Source organism: Diceros bicornis, chromosome 18 (assembly GCF_020826845.1).
Source record: "Diceros bicornis minor isolate mBicDic1 chromosome 18, mDicBic1.mat.cur, whole genome shotgun sequence".
Taxonomy (NCBI): Eukaryota; Metazoa; Chordata; class Mammalia; order Perissodactyla; family Rhinocerotidae; genus Diceros; species Diceros bicornis.
Window position 1 is genome coordinate 45,266,918 of NC_080757.1, and position 19,354 is coordinate 45,286,271.

Consider the following 19,354-nt stretch of genomic DNA (forward strand, 5'->3'; position numbering starts at 1 on the left):
GAGTACTATGGACATTTTAACAATATTAATGTTTCTGACGCATGAAGATGGGATATCTTTCCATTTTTGTGTCTTCTTCAATTTCTTTCGTCTAAGTGTTGTGGTTTTCATTGTATAGATATTTCACCTCCCTAGTTAAATTTATTCCTAAGTATTTTATTATTTTTTTATGCTATTGTGAATGGGACTGTTTTCTTTATTTCTTTTTCAGATATTTCATTGTTAGTGTATAGGAACACAACCGATTTCTTATGTTGATTTTGTATCCTGCAACTTTACTGAATTCATTGATTAGTTTTAACAGTTTTTAGGTGAACTCTTTAGGATTTCCTGTATATAAGATCATATCATCGGCAAACGAAGACAATTTTACTTCTTCCTTTCCTATTTGGATACCTTTTCTTTTTTTGTCTGATTGCTCTGGTTTGGATTTCCAGTACTACATTGAATATGAATGGTGAGAGTAGACACCCTTGTCTTGGTCCTAAGGCTCATTTTTTATGGCCTTCTCTTTCTCCTTTCAAACCGGTGGGTCAAGTGAGTATTTTTTTAATGAAATAGAATGTAATAGTAAAGCTATGTATTGTTTCATGAGTCCTTATGATCAGTTGTGTGTGTGTGTGTATGTGTGTGTGTTCGAAGTTCTTAGTGTGGCTTAACTATCAAAAATTTTGAAAATCACTGGCTTAAATGATAGTACTATAACAGTTCTATTTTCAGTCTATTGTTCTTTCCACCACCACACTGTTCCCAATGATTTTGCTTAACCATATATCTTTAAGATTTCAAATCTTTTTATTTATATTTATCTCATTAACTTCAGTTTAGGACAGTAAAGTCTTTTTATCTAGCATGATGGGGCAAGTCATTGGTCAGATAATCTAAAACTCCAGTTAAAGTAAGGAATCATAAAAATGATATGTACATACCTTAAACATTTTATTTGAATGAAAAAAATTGGGCCAATGACATTTTAATTTAATGTAGCCGTGCTCTTTGGAGATTTTCTTGGACAAACGTACCCATTTATCATCTAACTCCGTTTTTCGGTCTCTCTTAAATGGAGCAGGTGCTTTTTTAAAAGTTAAGCAGAAATTCCGGTCAGAATCCATCTAGATTTTAATTGTTTCTCCAGTCATTTTATAGTTATTTTATCCACACCAAATTCAACAGAACTTTTTTAGAAATTTGCGTTTACATAAACTTTCCAAATCATTCAAATTTGTTTTTATGGTAATAACTCCCTTTTCCATTTATAGTTCATCAGTTTGTATAATGATTATGTTATCATCAATTTAATAATAAGTACAACTATTTATAAACAAGCCTGGAAACAAACTCAACAACTCAACCCATAAAAACACAAATGCACTGGCTTACTAAAAGTGTAGCTTACCAGATGTGAAAGTTTGGCATGCCATTAGCATCAGTCTGAATGTTTTGCAGTAGGAATGAAAAATGAAGTTCAGACCATCAGGTTGGTTAAATGGAGGTCAATTAAGAGATCTCCTCTCTCAACCAATCTATGGAGACATAGATTTTCCACTGGCATTCCAAACTCTACATATAAAAAGTAAACTATTTTCCCTGTTAAATTCATTCCTAATTCTTGATTTTTTTAAATTTCTATGCCATTATCATCTACCCACAATTATCCATGAAATAATCCACAAATCATCTTTGACTTGTCATGCTCCTTCATTTTTTCCTCTTAAAAATATCCCAGATCTATCTCTATCTTTGCTACTTTACTCTTAAATTCAAATCCTCATCATCCCTGGCTTAGACTACTACAGAAGCCTCCTGACTGGTCTAATGGCCGTATTGCCGCCCCCCCACACACACACACTTGCCAGGATGACTTAACTAAGGTGAAAATCTGAACTTGTTATTCTTCAAATTAAAACCTTTCAATGACCCCTCATGGCTTATATGCATTGAGTCTTACAATATGCCAGATGCAGTGCTCAGCATTTTTATGAATTTTCTCATTCAGTTAATTTATTCATTCATGTAACAGATATCTGTTGAACACCTGATACCTAACAGTCTCTGTTTCAGCCTTAGGGATACAGCCATATACAAAACAAATTAATGTAAACTTTGTGGAGCTAAGATTTTTATCTTTTTCTGCTGCTATATTCCCCGATCCAGGTAGTCTGATGTCAAAGTCTAAACTGTTAACTCCAACCAGCCTCTTTTGACTCATCTTTCTGCTCTTTACATGGCATTTTTCCCTCAAGCAAAATTTAAAAGCTTTAGTTCACCACACACTGTGCTCTTCATTGCTCCTTTTCCTGGAATTCTTTGTCTTTCTCCAATGATAGAAAATAACATAATACCATAAACGGTGGCCTTAAATGTATACCAGTCATGTGTTACCAGCCTTTTCTAGAGAAACATGGAGTTAGAAACAGAATGAGTCCAAAAGACTTGAGAAAACATTTTACCTAAGATAGACTTTATGGTTCAAGCAATCATAGTCCCTGTTGCAGATAATGGAGTTACCCATTATAGTCCAAGAATTATAAATTTTAAAAGGACAAGATATGGTGAATAGCCTTCATCTAGGCTCTACTTCATAATGTAAGTACTTTATGTTTCATGCTTTTATTCTGAGTTTGGATTTATTGGTGTCCAATTTTGCCTTGTCTTATAGATGAAGGGAAGATCAAACTAAATACATTGATGGAAGAATTGAGTACTGTTTTAGGTAAGTGAAAATGACTTAATTCTTTATATTGTTTTAGTGATATTTCCTACCATCCCTTGTTAACTTCACCATTTTAACCTTGCCTTAATTGAACATTTTCATCTACCTACTTTGATTACCTATGCTTTTGTAATAGAGGTACTAGATTTTTGTGTAAGACAAGAAATTTAGGTAATAACTGAGATGCTATATACAGACATAATTATTTGAATAGGTCATCAAAAACATCATAATTTTCTGGGCAATTATATTAACCTCATATTATTATATGTAGTATTTTTCTCCGACAGTATGAGGACATGCTTTTTATTATAAATAAGGAACAATGTCATATTTCTAAGTCTAGTATTCATTCTGTATAATACAGCAGGTGTCCTTAGGTCTTTGTTGTTCATCTAGCAATAGAAGATGTTGCTGTACAAACACATGTTTTGTTTTTCATAATTTAGATTCATTTGATAATGTTCTGTAGCCATGACAACAACCTTTTCTTAATAGAGTGGGAATGTTTTTAGTCCTAATTTCACCCTTTGATCCTCCCTCAACCAAAACCATAGGAGAGACCTCAGGAATTGTCCAGGCATTCTCCACTATTGTTGATTCTCCTTGAGATGAGCTGACATCTGAGTGTTGGGATGATTTCATCCTGTTTTTGTCTTTGAATCATTTGTTTAATTATCTGTGGATGCACTTGCTGCATAGAAACATTTAAGACTCTGAAAAGCAGACCTCAAACAGCTGTGAGACAAACTAAACTAGCTGAAAGTATTATAAGAAGAAACTGGAAGACACTCTGGAGTCGTGGTCCAGTATTTCTCAGGCCTGAAAGAAAACTAGTCCTAATAATGCCTTAAGTCTACCTTAAATAACCAAGTTGTCTTTTCTTTAACTTAGATATAAATTTGACCTGTAGTGTGAATCGAAGTACAATATGAAGTATTAGCAATGGTACAAATCCCCCTTTAGGTGGCCAAAAGAAAATTCAAGGCACTTCTGTCATTTATCTCGGGGATTATTTTTGAGGTCACATTGGTTTACAACATTATATAAATTTCAGGTGTACATTTGGACTTCTTATAGGCTGCATTGTGTTCATCTCCAAAAGTCTAGCTGCCATCCGTCACCATACACATGTGCCACTTTACCCCTTTCACCCTCTTACCACCCCCTTCCCCTCTGGTAACCACCAATCTGTTCTCTGTATCTATGTGTTTGTTTGTTTATTTTCCACATATGAGTGAAGTCATATGGTAATTGTCTTTCTCCATCTGACTTATTTTGCTTAGCATAATTCTTTCAAAGTCTATCCGTGTTGTCACAAATGGCATGATTTTGTCTTTTTTATGGCTGAGTAGTATTCCATTGTGTGTGTATGTATGTATATATATAAACAATTTTAACTGATTTATTGTACTGTTTAGGGCATGGACTGTATTATATACTAGGTCAGTCAAGGTGAGAAACAATTTTTTTTTATTCCTGTGGATGGAATACATTATACTTAGGAATCTCTTCCACCAGATATTATTTATTTCCCCAGAAAAGTTTCTCCCCCCTTGGACTCTTTATAAGGAGACAAGACCCATTGAGACTGTTGGAAAACTATGCACTTAGAATTGTCTATTATCCCCACAGAACATAACCAGTAATTCTTTAAACTGGTTTGCTAGTAAAAAAGCTGAGTTATAGAGTTAGGATTGTTCTAACTCTAGTAAAGTGATTGTCCCTAGTAAAACTTAAACTTCAATAAGTTATTAGTAGTAGTAAGGAAGATCATGACAGGCTAAATCAGAAGTGTATGATATTAAATAAGTAAAAAGGAAAAATATGACAAAAAATAAGAAAAATATGTGAAAAATATCCAAAGCACTGACAATCAGTGTTTTCTTATTCTGATGGTCTTGTATGGAAGCTCTGGACTTCATGCAGTTTTCCACTTGTTCTGAGGATCTTGGATCTTGGGTCAGCAGAGGACTTACATGAACCACTTGCTTGTTGGAGCTCTCTGGAGAACCTCAATTTAAGGTCTCTAATGGTGTAACTTTCCAATTGTGATAATGTCTCTTTCATTTTTCCAGAGGTTTTGGTATTCAAAAGACAGTGAAGTTTTTAAATAACAGGCAAAACTTTTTGTATAATCATGAATAATTGAAAAAATAAAATGTGTTTCCCTATAATTGAATAGATAAGTTGGAATGCCCTAAGTAGGTAGCAGGATATCTAAAAGGTTGTTAGCCAGTATGAGTGCTGTGGATTTTTGACAAGAGAATGTTTCAATCCATCCAGAAAATAAAAATAATATTATTAGTACATGTTCCTAACTCAGAGAGAAGCAGCTGTATAAAATCCATTTGGATGTGCTCAAAGAGTCCCTTAAGTGTGTGGTTCTAATCCAGATCTCATGATTACAGATTTTCTGTAACTAGTTTTAGTTTCAGAGGAGGCATGAATTGGCCCATGTCCTCTGATATGATACAAAATGTCCTAATCAGTGTTTAATAATGTAGCAAGTTTGTTCCTATAGTGGTGGGTTGTTTATGTATGATTTTGGCAAATACTCATTTGAAATTTTTTCTGGTGCAACTAGGTAGCAATCCTGGCTTTGCTGGATTTTATCCTCATGGATATTATGACTTATCATTCCAATTGTTTCTTTATAGCATTGAGGTCAAATTTTGTGCTTCTATAATGGAATCTTTGAATCTGATCCTACACTTGTTTTTCTGATCTATAAGAGTTCCTTCAAAAAGGACTTTAGTTAAAAAAATGAAAAGACAAACCACAGACAGGCAGAAAATAATTGCAAAACGCATATCTGATAAAGGACTTGTATCCAAAATATTCAAAGAATTCTTAAAACTCAGCAATAAGAAAACAAATAACCTAATTAAAAAGTGAACAAAAGATCTGAACAAGCACCTCACCAAAGAAGATATACTGATGGCAAATAAGCATATGAAAAGATGCTCAACATCATATATCATTAGGGGATTGCAAATTAAAACAACAGTGAGATAACACTACACTACATTCATTGCTGATAGGAATGCAAAATGGTACAGCAACTTTGGAAGACAATTTGGCAGTTTCTTACAAAGCTAAACTTAATTTTACCATAAGATCCAGCGATCGCACATTAGGTATTTACCCAAATGAGTTGAAAACTTATGTCCACACAAAAACATGCACACGAATGTTTATAGCAGCTTTATTCATAATTGCCAAAACTTGGAAGCAAACAAGATGTCCTTCAATAGATGAATGGATAAGCAAACTGTGGTACATCCATATAATGGAATGTTATTCAATGATAGAAAGAAATGAGCTATCAATCCATGAAAAGACATGGAGAAACCTTAAATGCATATTGCTAAGTGGAAGAAGCCAGTCTGAAAAGGCTACATACTATATGATTCCAATACATGGCATTTTGGAAAAGGCAAAACTATAGAGATAGTAAAAAAAATCAGTGGTTGCCAGTATTTGGGTGGGAGGGATGTAGGGAAGAGAGATGAATAGGAGGACCACAAGGGAACTTTAGGGCAGTGAAACTATTCCGTATGTTACTGTAACAGTGAATACCTGACATGTTGCATTTGTCAAAACCTATAGAACTGTACATTACAAAGAGTTAACAGCAAGGATATATAGCTGGATCAGTAAGAGAAAAAGATATAGGCAGATTCTGGAGGAATCCACATGTAGGCTTCCTACGCTCTCCCTCTTATGAGAGGCGACGAAGAATATACTTCCCTCCAGCAGCAAAAATGTAGTTACACATGTGTGCCCAGGGAAACCCATTAGAGACTCAGTACCCAGGACTTTTTATTGGGGGCTACTCACATAGAAAGCCTCTGCCTAACAACTACCAAAATACCAACCTCCCAGAAGAAAAGCAACTACTCACCATAAGTCACATTGTTTGTGTGAGTCTAGGCACAGTGAACTAGCCTTATCAGTCAGTATTAGAGGGAACATTCTGAAAGTCAAGTTCCCAGATGCCAGCCAAGTACCAACCTGGCAAGGAGGTTCTTTTAAAAATAGCAGCCTCAGGCCTGCTATGTTAACTCTTTTCTGCAGAATAGTCTATTTAGTAAGATGATCTCTAGTCTTTATATTACCTATTTTACTGTAGGCTTCTACTTTTATGATAGCAATTTCTTTGAGCAGCATCAAGGCATCAAGTAATAATTACTACAAAAGCATATCATCTATCATTTAGTTTTACCGATTTGAAATCTCTAGAAATAGCCAACATTCAATCACTTGAACCAATCTAGTATCTGTTTAGGAATTCGATCTTTCAAGAGAAACTAGACTAATTAGTGCATATTTAGCCTACTGTGGTCCCTTTCACTTTTAAGACAAGACCATTAACAAATAATATTAAGTCAAAATTTGGTACTGAACTGTCCAAAAGATCTGTTCAGGACATGGACACTTCTTGAACTACAGAAGTATTGTTACAGAAATTTCAGTTACAGAAATAGAACTCTCCTTTATAGGGTAAAGATAATAAAGTCACTGGATTGAGAGTGTTATACCAAGGAATAGTAATATGGGGAGAGAGTAACAATATTTCATAATTAGGTAACCAACCAGTACAAAAATATTGGATATTTTCAGTTAGCAATGGAGATCATAACTGCATGTGGTATCATCAGATTTAAAGATGATCCTAATATGAAATCTGAAGATGCTTTACTAATTAGAAACTGCAGTTGCTCTGAAGCAAGAAGGATATAGCCAAAGCTACTGAATTAAAGGGATAAGCTATAATAAGCAATGAGTCTTTTATGTATGCTATTGATGTGCTGTGTTAACACTCCTTAAGTGTGGCCTAACCTTTTTATTGTTGTTGGTGCCCTCAAGTCAATTTTGACTCCTGGCGACCCTGTGTACAGCAGAACAGAACCCTGCCCAGTCTTTTTGCGCCATCTTCTCACCTTCTGGCGCTATATCAAATGATGCTCCACTGCTATTCATAGGGTTTTCATGGCCAATTTTTTCAGAAGTGGGTGGCCAGGTCCTTCTTCCTAGTCTGTCTTAGTCTGGAAGCTCCACTGAAACCTGTCCACCATGGGTGACCCTGCTGGTATTTGAAATACAGGTGGCATAGCTTTCAGCATCACAGCAACATGCAGCCATCAAGTATGACAGCTGACAGATAGGTGGTGTGGTTCCCTGACCAGGAAACAAACCTGGGCCATGTCAGTGAGAGCACTGCATCTTAACCACTAGACCACCAGGGGTGACTTCCTAACCTTTCAGGTACCGACAAAAAGAAAGATTTATGATAATCAAGAAAGAATCAATCTAGACTCTTATGGACTCTGATTCAATTATTTTGCCTATATCAATGAAATCTTTACCCTAAGGGGTTCTGAGACCATGGCTACTTCTTTGATTATTTCTTGAATCATAAATAGTATTGTTTTATTAAAGTCTTGGTCAGAAGTAGATCCTTACCTATTAAGTTTGTAGAGCTTGTATCACAGAGAAGAAAAGAGTATTTTCCTGATGATAGTCCCAGAGAAACAGATACAGATTTGAACTTAGAAAAAGACTGAGTATTGTTAGAAATTCCCACTACTTTGGTGATTTAGTAAATAAAGTTTATTTCCCCTCAAGTATTTTACAACTTACTATGCACCTTTGAGTTTGTCTTTTACTATCTTCTTTCACATTCTGGCACAATCAGACATTACTATTTTAAGACAAATCTACTCTCTGTCTCTATTTCTCAAAAGTATGTGAGCAACTCACTCATTCACTCTTTCTTTCTCTCGCTGTATTTATTACCAGTTAATTTGCCTTCTTTCTTGTTTTTCAGACTTTAAACATTTACTCTAAGGGGTTTGATGTTTTATGGTGTGGGATTAATGACAGATATAGTGGCACCTGTAGCAATAAAACAATGTTGTTATCTATCTTTATTCAGTCCCCATTGGGTACACAGAGAAAGTACAGCAAATTGTCAGATGCCCAGGTCTGTGTTGGAGCAATATCACTAGATAGATTTTGGATTGTTGTCCTCTGTTTCTTAGCCAATATGGTTAAACATTAGTTCTTTTAATAGCCACCCTGCTTGGTACAGGTGTCCGCATACATAGATTCCCAATTGTTTGTAAACAGAGGACCTTTTGGTCTTGTTTCTGTTTGGAGGACTAGTTGTTTTCTCTGAAATGTCATATGTTTGTTTTTCATTTCTAGCTTATTTTGTGTCAAAGCTCTCTGAAAATGTTCAGCCACATATTAGATATTTTCTAAATTGGCAATTTTCCATTTCAATTTATTTTTTCTGTATCCCCTGATTCAGATCTAAGTCCATTTGTACAAAGAAAGGACAAGACTTCCTTTACTTCAACTATTGGGCCTATCCCAGAATATTATTTGGAATTTTCCTGAAATCTATTGTTTATCTTTATTTTGTTTACAATTTTAAATCTTTATCCAATCCACACCTGAGGGAAAGGCTTCTGAAATGGCCCTAAGTAATACCCTCTCAAGGTCAATTTTCGAGTCAGGCACAACTGGCTTATTTACATATTTCTTTACTTGTCTTTCTTTAGTCTGCTGCTTTTAAATATTTTCTCCATCTTAGGAGCTACTAATTAAGTAAACTAGTTGATATATAGATCTGGTAGTCCAGGAAGATAAGTGTTTAACAAAAACCCAAATTCTACAATAAACTTCTGTCTAACATTCTGAAGTTTAAAAAAATCCTTAATTATAACTAACTGAGCTCTAGACCAGGGTTTAAATTTAACTTTTGTAAAACTGATTTCTAGTCTAACAATTTTAAGGAGATATTATACAATTCATTGATCCTTTTCTGAGAAAATCCATGAGGAAGTGTTCCTTGTCTAGGAAGTCAGGGAAGATGCAAAAAGAGTAGAAAGAATATTAGCAAGTAGTATAGATAAAGCTGAGAGGGCGAGAGAGAGTAATGAAAGGAGAGTAGGTTACAGAAGCTTAGAGAAACTATCTTGGAGATAGGTTTTTGTTTTTTTTTTTGAGGCTGGTATATATACCAACTAAAGAATCGTACTATTTTGTTATTTTTTTCTCCTAATTTTTAGAGATCCCCTTACATGTATTAATTTTTTATTTTTTATATGTCAAAAGTGTCCCAAAATAGCCATTGTTTTTAGAAATTCTGGCATTTACTAAGGTGAGTACAAGAGTTGACGTAGACAAACATGAAAGAGCCCAGGATGAACAAGAAAGAGTTACTAAAATCAGTCGAAAGCATGTTTATAAATGGAGTCTTGGATTCTCCAGCCAAGCGGAGGTTATAAAGGGCTGCACTATCAACATGAAAATCACCGACCCTACAATTTAGAATTTTAAAAGAAACTCTCACAAATGAGAAGATAGTGATGCTTTCATAAAGATTTTTTAAGCTTGACTAGTGGCCTTGCAAGAATTGGTTGCCAGTCTAACAAACCTACAACCATTATTCCTTAAGGGCCTATGATTTCATCCATCCCCTATGAGATCCTCACTTATATATTCAATAAAAATAATACAATCCAGGACAACAACAACAAAAAATACATGAGACACGACTTTATTCAAATAGACAAATGAAAGTAAAAGCAGAGCAAGTAGGAGAAAATAGGCAAGTTAATGGCAAAAATACTTACTAAACAACATACTACAAATCGAAAAGTCTAATTACCTTATACAAAGACCTAGCACTAATAATGAAGACAAATCTTAGGATAACCAAATAAATTCACCAAAAGAACTCAGTAAAACCAGTCAGAGCTCAAATTGTTGTTGAGACTGACTCGCTTGGCAGCAAATGTGAAGACAAGTAGAAATTGGACACAAGGGTCTTGGTGAGTACACCTATTGGTCCAACAGTCCCCTTAATGCTGCCAAATGAGGGTCTTCAAAATGAGTGGACTCTCCAGAATTCTTAAAAGCCGACACCACCACTCATTATCCAAAATAAAAAGTACAAAGTTGGTCAGGCAGTCTCTACTGTGCAGAGCAGAATGCTGATCATATAGGATTCAGGGGAAGTGTGGCGTTCAGAGATTGGCAAACTCAGAAGCATGAGTAGGTGGAGATTGTAGAAACACACTTTCTGAAGTAAGACTGATTGGTTGGTTGGTATTCATGAGAGTATTAACTGGAGTGTGACTGTTCCTATGTGGCTGACTTTCTGAAGTAAAGTGCTGTCACTGATTGGTTGGCTTTCAGAAGTGTGTTCACTGAGGCAAGTTGTCATTAATTGATTAAACAAGTTTAAAACCAGTAGTGGTGGTTACTTTACCATGGCTATGGAAGAATCAATCTTTTATTAGGAGTTGAGGTACTTTTTTTATTCTCAATAGTTATATGAATTCTCATGATGAACAATGGAGGAGAAATGAACCCACCTTTTGCTCTTCCTATGTGCATAGCTGGATCTCAGGGCACAAGAGAGGGGTCATCACTACTAAAGCTACATCAAGTTCCCCCGCCATGCCCCCTCCATTTAAAGTGATAATTTAAAGTGAAAATTTAAAGTGATCCTGGATGACTGATGCCCTCAGGCAACTGACATAAGCAAATTCAGATAATCTCTAAAGGAACACTTCACATGTGTTGAAGTGTTCTTCATGTGATGAAGGATACTCATCTTCATCTCAAAACAGAGAATTTCACGTAAAGAACAGTTCATAGTCTAAAATTAATAAACAAGGAAACAAGGCACCATGAGTAAAAGCCATCATGAACAACATATAGCAGAATCAGATCAGCAGAGATTTTAGATTTTGGAATTGTCAGACAAAAAAATTATTAAATAAGCATGCTTCATATAGTTTAAGAATTAAAAGAGTACACCGAAAACTATAAAACATTTCTGAAAGAAATTGAAGAAGACACAAAGAAATGGAAAGATATTCCGTGCTCTTGGATTGGAAGAATTAACATAATTAAGATGTCCATACTTCCTAAAACCATCTGTAGATTCAATGCAATCCCTATCAAAGTTCCAACAACATTTTTCACAGAAATAGAACAAAGAATCCTAAAATTTATGTGGAACAACAAAAGACCATGAATAGCTAAAGGAATCCTGAGAAAAAAGAACAAAGCTGGAGGTATCACACTCCCTGATTTCAAAATATACTACAAAGCTATAGTAACCAAAACATCATGGTACTGGCACAAAAACAGACACACAGATCAATGGAATAGAATCGAAAGCCCAGAAATAAACCCACACATCTATGGACAGCTAATCTTTGACAAAGGAGCCAAGAACATACAATGGGGAAAAGAAAGTCTCTTCAACAAATGGTGTTGGGAAAACTGGATAGCCACATGCAAAAAAATGGAAGTAGACCCTTACCTTACACCATACACAAAAATTAACTCCAAATGGATTAAAGACTTGAATGTAAGACCTGAAACTGTGAAACTTCTAGAAGAAAACATAGGCAGTACGCTCTTCGACATCGGTCTTAGCAACATCTTTTCAAACACCATGTCTGACCAGGCAAGAGAAACAATAGAAAAAATAAACAAATGGGACTACATCAAACTAAAAAGCTTCTGCACAGCAAAGGAAACCATCAACAAAACGAAAAGACAACCTAACAATTGGGAGAAGATATTTGCAAACCATACATCTGATAAGAGCTTAATCTCCAAAATATATAAAGAACTCATGCATCTCAACAACAAAAAAACTACCAACCCAATTAAAAAATGGGCAAAAGACCTGAACAGACATTTCTCCAAAGAGGATATACAGATGGCCAAAAGACACATGAAAAGATGTTCAAAATCACTAACTATCAGGGAAATGCAAATCAAAACTACAATGAGATATCACCTCACGCCCGTCAGAATGGCTATAATTAACAAGACAGGAAACAACATGTCTTGGAGAGGATGTGGAGAGAAGGGAACTCTCACACACTGCTGGTGGGAGTGCAAACTGGTGCAGCCACTATGGAAAACAGTATGGAGATTCCTCAAAAAATCAAGGATAGAACTACCATATGATCCAGCTATTCCACTGCTGGGTATTTATCCAAACAACTTGAAAACACCAATTTGTAAAGGTACATGCACCCCTGTGTTCATTGCAGCGTTATTCACAATAGCCAAGACTTGGAAGCAACCTAAGTGCCCATCAAGGGACAAATGGATAAAGAAGATGTGGTATATATACACAGTGGACTACTACTCAGCCATAAGAAATGATGAAATCCAGCCATTTGTGACAACATGGATGGACATTGAGGGTATAATGCAAAGTGAACTATGTCAGAGGGAGAAGGTCAAATACCATATGATTTCCTTCATTAAGTAGTAGATAATAACAACAATAAACAAACACATAGAGACAGAGATTGGATTGGTGGTTACCAGAGGGGAATGGGGGAGGGAGGAGGGTGAAAGGGATAATTCGGTACATGTGTGTGGTGATGGGTTGTAATCAGTATTTTGGTGGTGAACATGATGTAATCTATGCAGAAATAGAAGTATAATGATGTACACCTGAAATTTTTACAATGTTATAAACCAATGTTACTGCAATAAACAAAAAATTAAAAAAAAAAAAAAAAAAAAGAACATGTACACAGATTTACATATCCCACCCAGGGCTCTCTTATGCTTTCTCTGACAAGGTGGGATCTCACTATTACAAATATATGTTATCTCCTCTTTGTAGCAACTGCCACAATAGCAGTTTTACGTTTGCTCCTGTGATTGTTGATTACTATTTGTCTCTATAAACTGTAAGCCTGTATGGCTCAGAGTTTGTATCCTAATACCTAGCATAGCAGATGCTCAATAAATATCTTTGAATAAATGTTAAAAAAAAAAAGAATTAAAAGAGAGACTTGAATATACATGAATAAAGAGCAAGCAGATTTGATAAAGAACCTTGAGAAATGAAAATAGTAGAAATTTAAAATATTTGAAGGATTTAACAGTAATTTATAAACAGCTGAAGAAAGAACTAAGGAACTTAAGAAATTACAAGATATGTAGCACAGAAAGACAAAGAAATGGAAAATATGAAAGAGAAGTTAAGAGACATAGAGGATAGAACAGAAAATATAACATATATCTAATTGGAATGCCAGGAAGAAAAAAGAGAGAGAATGAGACAGAGGCAATATTTGAAGAGAACTTTCCAGAACCAATAAATGGTGCCAGTTTAAGAAGCCAAGTGGGTTCCAAGGAGAATAAATAAAAGAAATCCATACTAGACATATACACTTGAAATATACAACATATCTAATTTATTGACTAAAAGTTTAGGATTTTAGACTTTGCTGACAGTAAACTTTGAGAGATTCATTTTCTGCTGATTTAAACCAAAAGGCTTAATTAAACTAAAATTGTTTTCCCTTTCTAAGGTTGCAAAGTATAAAAGTATTTGTAATAATCAAAAGATTATTTACCATAAAAATAGTAGAAAACAAAAATTATTATGGAAGCCTGAGCCCCCATTTTTTAAACATACTTTCTAACAAGCATCAACCCTGTGTATTTTTATGTAACATTGTATTAACTAATAATTAATTAATTCATATAAGGCATATAATCTATGTACCTTTCTAGATGAAATTTATGTGCATAACATCGTAGTGCTCCTAACATTATTTGAAATATAATTTCAAAACTATCAGGAGAAATACTTAAATTTCTACTTTATGAAGCAAGGAACCAAATTATTGTTTGTTTTAATTTTTACTTGTTTACATAATCGATCAAGGTGATTATAAATTTTAATGTTTTTGTTGTAAAATACATGATTTTTAAGTACCCATGAAATTATCTTAATGGTGCATAAGTGAAAATATTACTAGTTAGCAGCATTTGATTGTAATAACTCACCAATTTTGTGTTCTCAAATTCTTTTTTGTCACCATTTCTGTCTTTTCTAGGAGAGCAGGTAGATGTCAGTGACCTAGACAATGCTCTGAAAGACTTGAAAGTAGAGGTCACAGATGAGGAATATTTGAATTTAGTAAAAAATCTACCAGTTGATGGTAAGGATTTAAAACATATATGTGCTTTAGAGTGCTAGTCTATGAGATTTTCTTCTAAAATGATGCCAAATTGTTACCAGGTTGGTTTATTTTTTAAATAGTTTTTGAAAACTTTTAGAATTACTCAATTTTTGCCAAAGAAAATCTGGGTCATTTAATTTTTATTATGGTAGGCAATAGCTATTTCACTCATTCCTGCAAATAAGATATGTATGTTGTTGTCCTTGATTCCATTAATATGCCTGAGAGTAAGTGGAAGGGATGTGAAAATGGAAGAGTAAAAGGTGGAAGGAAAGAAATCAGAGATACAAGTAAATCAAATGGGGTATATGTCTCATAAGTTTTTAAGCCAATAATCATTGCCTTTTATGCAAGAATGAACAGATTTGCCTCATTAAAGTCTTTCTCCAAAAAAACCTTGTTACTATTTGAAAGCAAATTAGGTAAATCTCAGAAAAAAAAAATCCTTTTTTTTTTTTTTGGTGAGGAAGATTGGCCCTGGGCTAACATCCATGCCCATCTTCCTCTACTTTGTATGGGATGCTGCCATAGCAGGGCTTGATAAGTGGTGTGTAGGTCCACGCCCAGGATCTGAACCTGCAAATCCCAGGCCGCCAAAGCAGAGCACACAAACTTAACTGCTATGCCACCGGGCCGGCCCTAAATTATTCTTTAATATATATCAAGTTATCCATTATATTGGAATCTATTTTTTAGCTCTATTTTGTTTAGCCTTCTTATTTATCTATTACTTGTCAATGAAATTTTGTTTTGATTATAGTAGTTTTATAGTAAGTGTTAATATCCAGTAACGCAAATCTCCATTCTAATTTTCTTTTTCATAATTTTCTTGGTTACAGTTGGGCATTTATTCTTCCATTTGTTCTTTAAAATCATTTTATAAGTTGTTATAGTAAAACTCCATTGGAATTCTGAAAAATTTATACTAAATTATATATATATATTTACCTTATATTATATATTTATTATATATATATTTAGAATAATTGACATCTTTATTTTAGTAAATCTTGACAAGCGGTGCATCGGTGCATGCCCGGGATCTGAACCTGCCAAACCCTGGTACTCCAAAGCGGAGCGCACACACTTAACTGCTGCGCCACCACGCCAGCCCCAGAAAAAAATCATTTAAAAGTCTATCTTTCTTTTTTATGGGATTATGGGAAGAGTTGTAGAATTTGTATTGTTTAGGTAAATGTCCCTTATTATTTTTCTCTGCCCTGAATTATCCTTTTCTCTTACAGCTGAAGGAAAAGTGTTTCAAAAAAGTTTGCTGGATGGTGTGAAGACTCTTAAAAGTGAGTGAAAAGTGTGATGAAAAAGTAGATACATCTGAGATATTCTCTTATTTTTCATATATACTAACTTATTTTTATTACATTGAAAATCTCATGTGTATTTTCCCAATATTTATGGATATGTTAGATATGTTATGCCATAAATCCCTGGAAAATTACCCAGCCGTTTTAGAACTTGCACCATGTTGATATGAACAAAAGGTATAGTCAGAGGATGAGATTCTACATCTAGTTTTAATGTTGACCCTTCTTGTACCCTTGACTAGGTCTTACTGGACCTTAATGTCTTCATGATTAAAGTGATAACCATAATATACATGAATTAATAAGGATTTTTCTCACATCTTGATGTCTTTTTATGATACTTTGCTCTCCTAAGGAGGAAAGATTGATATGAATAACCTGGACACATTTCTGGGAAATATGGGAATTGAGCTCTCACATAAAGAACTTGAAGGTTTTTCACAAAACCTACCAGTTGATGGTAAGCATTGTAAATAAAAATGTGTTCCCGGGGGCTGGCCGGTGGCGTAGTGGTTAAGTTCACGCACTCTGCTCCAGCGGTGCAGGGTTCACAGGTTCAGATCCCAGGCATGGACCAATGCACCACACATCAAGCCATGCTGTGGTGGCATCCCATATACAAAAAAAATAGAGGAAGATGGACACAGATGTTAGCTCAGAGCTAATCTTCCTCAGCAAAAAGAGGAGGACTGGCAGTGGATGTTAGCTTAGAGCCAGTCTTCCTCTCACGCACACACACAAAATATATTCCCTTTAGGATAACTTGGGTTTGAGAGCATCCATAGACCAATGATAGTGTTTATTTGGTATCAACAGGGCATTTTTAAAAGCATGTAGGTCTCAAATGAAAGCACATCCTGTCCCTTTATTAATCCAAGACCAGCAAATGTCTTCCACTATGAATAATAAAAATTAGTGAGAGTACTAACAGACCATTCTTAGGTCAAAAAATGAAGAAGAGAAGGAAAATAGAATAAGAAAGATTTAAAAGAAACATTAAACTGTAAGTGATAGAAAAGGAAAACAGCCTATGATGAAGAATGATTAAAATTGATTAATGGTTATTTCTAGCATGTATGCCTCAGCTGTTCTGATATAGACAGAAAGATTAAAAGGGGATAGAGAGAAACACATTAAGAATTTTAAAAGAGATATAACTCTGAATAGTGAGCATAGTAATACTATTATAATAAGATATTCTATATGACATGAGATTAAGATGTTAAATATATTAATAAAATGAACATTTTTCCAGGGTAAAAAAATAAATTACCAATATTGATCAAAGAAGAAGTGAAAAATATAGATAGACCAGTAACGATAGTTGAAAAAAACTATCAAATGATTATAGCTAGCAACTCTCCACCACCACCCATCACTCCAACAAAAGGTGACAGGCCCAGAGAGTTTTAAGAGTAAGTTCTTTCAAATCTTCAAGAAACGGTTAATTAAAACTATCTAAACTGGTCCAGAGGACTCCAGTTTAAGATGATGAAAAAAACAAAATCTGTCTAGTTTTTTTCCCTCTAATACCTAACAAACTGAACAACAAAAACAAAGTAAAAAATCAGCAAAGGAAATTTAACACCAATCAAATAATAAAAGGAGACCAACCTAAAGACATAAATGTTTAAAGGGGACAACTAAAGAAATAAACGATTCTAGAGTAGAAACAGTAGTACAGCAGAGCTAGGCTCCTCTTAGCCTTTCTGCTTCCTCAGAAACTAAACTGGTGAAATCCAGAGATTTCTCACTAAAATGCCCAGATCTGGGATGAAGTAAATTGAATAAATAACATTTTTTCTCTCTCTTCATTTACTAGGAAGGAGTAGAAACAACGACTGGGGAGAAATTGATAAAACAGGGGAAATGAACGATAGGAATCACTCATTAATGGAAGTAAAAGCTTCAGAGCTATAGGCTGATTTGGAAGTTTGATGTGAAGCCCAAGAATACCATCCCATGGACAGATCTGGGATTTGGTTAAATGTCTTAACTAGGATTCATTCCACTTAATTAGAAGTGTAAGAGCAATGAACCCTGTTGGGACATTTAACCAAACCTCAGATATGAGAGCAGGGCTCAAGTGTAACAAAAACTACATAATACCTCACCACACTCTTAGATTACAATAAAAGTGGATAGAACAATTTTCTCAATTGCATCTCACTAAAGAAAGCAAACTAGTCCCAGATGCTATAGGAAAGGCAATTAAAAGTTACATTAAATTCTGAGAACAAAGTGAATATCTGGACAGAGCTGCTGAAGCATATGTAAGATGAAAAGAAAGGACATGGCAATAATTCTATCATTAACACAGCGAAGAAAAATAGAAAAAGGAAAAAGGGAAGGAAAGATAGAATGAAAAGAAGATAGCACGCAAAAGACAAATAATCCATCTAGTAGAAAATATAACCTAAGGAACAACCAAAAAGAAGTTCTTGACAATTCATTTTACAGAACAAGTTTAATGGATTCAATATAACTAGAGCTCAAAAATGAGATGGTAATATAACATGATAATATTAAAAGAGAAACTGCATAATTAAACAAAAGGAGTACCAAAAATCATTATAGAATTATTAAACAAATTATAAACATCAAAGTAAAAAATACAGATAGGTGAAAATCATATTACTGACAGAGTGAGAGAACTTAATCACAGTAAATGAAGAGGAAAAAGATTAAAGCTATCAAAAATCTAGTAGATATGAATGATTCACAAAGTGATTCAATGTGAGACTATAAAATATCTTTAGAGAAGAGAATATAGCAAGTAAAAAATGTTAAATCAATTATAGTTTAAGGACAAAAAGAAAATTTCTCTAAAATGAAGGAATGAATGCAGATCAAAAACTCCACACCAGGTTCCAGAAAATGTTGATCCAGAGTGCTCTATAGTGAAATGTTTCCTAGTTTACTTATTGAACTTCAAGGAAAAAATAAGAATTCTTCAGACATACAGATGATAGAAAGCACATAATGGATGGGAAGGGGAAATAATAGGTTTCCAAAGCAACATTCAACTCCAGAAAAGAGTGGAGGAGGGCCAGCCCTGGTGGCCTAGTGGCTAAGTTCAGCGCTCTCTGCTTTGGCAGCCCAGGTTCAGTTCCCCGGGCACAGACCTACACCGCTAGTCAGTGGCCGTGCTGTGGCGGCGGCCCACATACAAAATAGGGGGAGACTGGCAACAGATGTTAGCTCAGGGTGAATCTTCCACAGCAAAAAAAAAGAGTGGAGGAATGTCTGCAAAGTTGAAAAAGAAAGTGTGACAAAGAACGTTA

At 34.7% G+C, this 19,354-nt stretch overlaps 2 protein-coding genes across 2 annotated transcripts in view; both read left to right on the forward strand.

Moving 5' to 3' along the window:
* EFCAB13 (EF-hand calcium binding domain 13) overlaps positions 1-19,354 on the forward strand; it is a 331,371-nt gene that overhangs the window by 288,527 nt on the left and 23,490 nt on the right. The window contains 4 exon segments of the mRNA XM_058561286.1: positions 2,660-2,713; positions 14,623-14,727; positions 15,993-16,046; positions 16,426-16,530. Coding sequence (XP_058417269.1) covers positions 2,660-2,713; positions 14,623-14,727; positions 15,993-16,046; positions 16,426-16,530 — 318 coding nt within the window.
* The window catches only part of EFCAB3 (EF-hand calcium binding domain 3), a 227,205-nt gene that overhangs the window by 25,293 nt on the left and 182,558 nt on the right, over positions 1-19,354 (forward strand). The window lies entirely within an intron of this gene.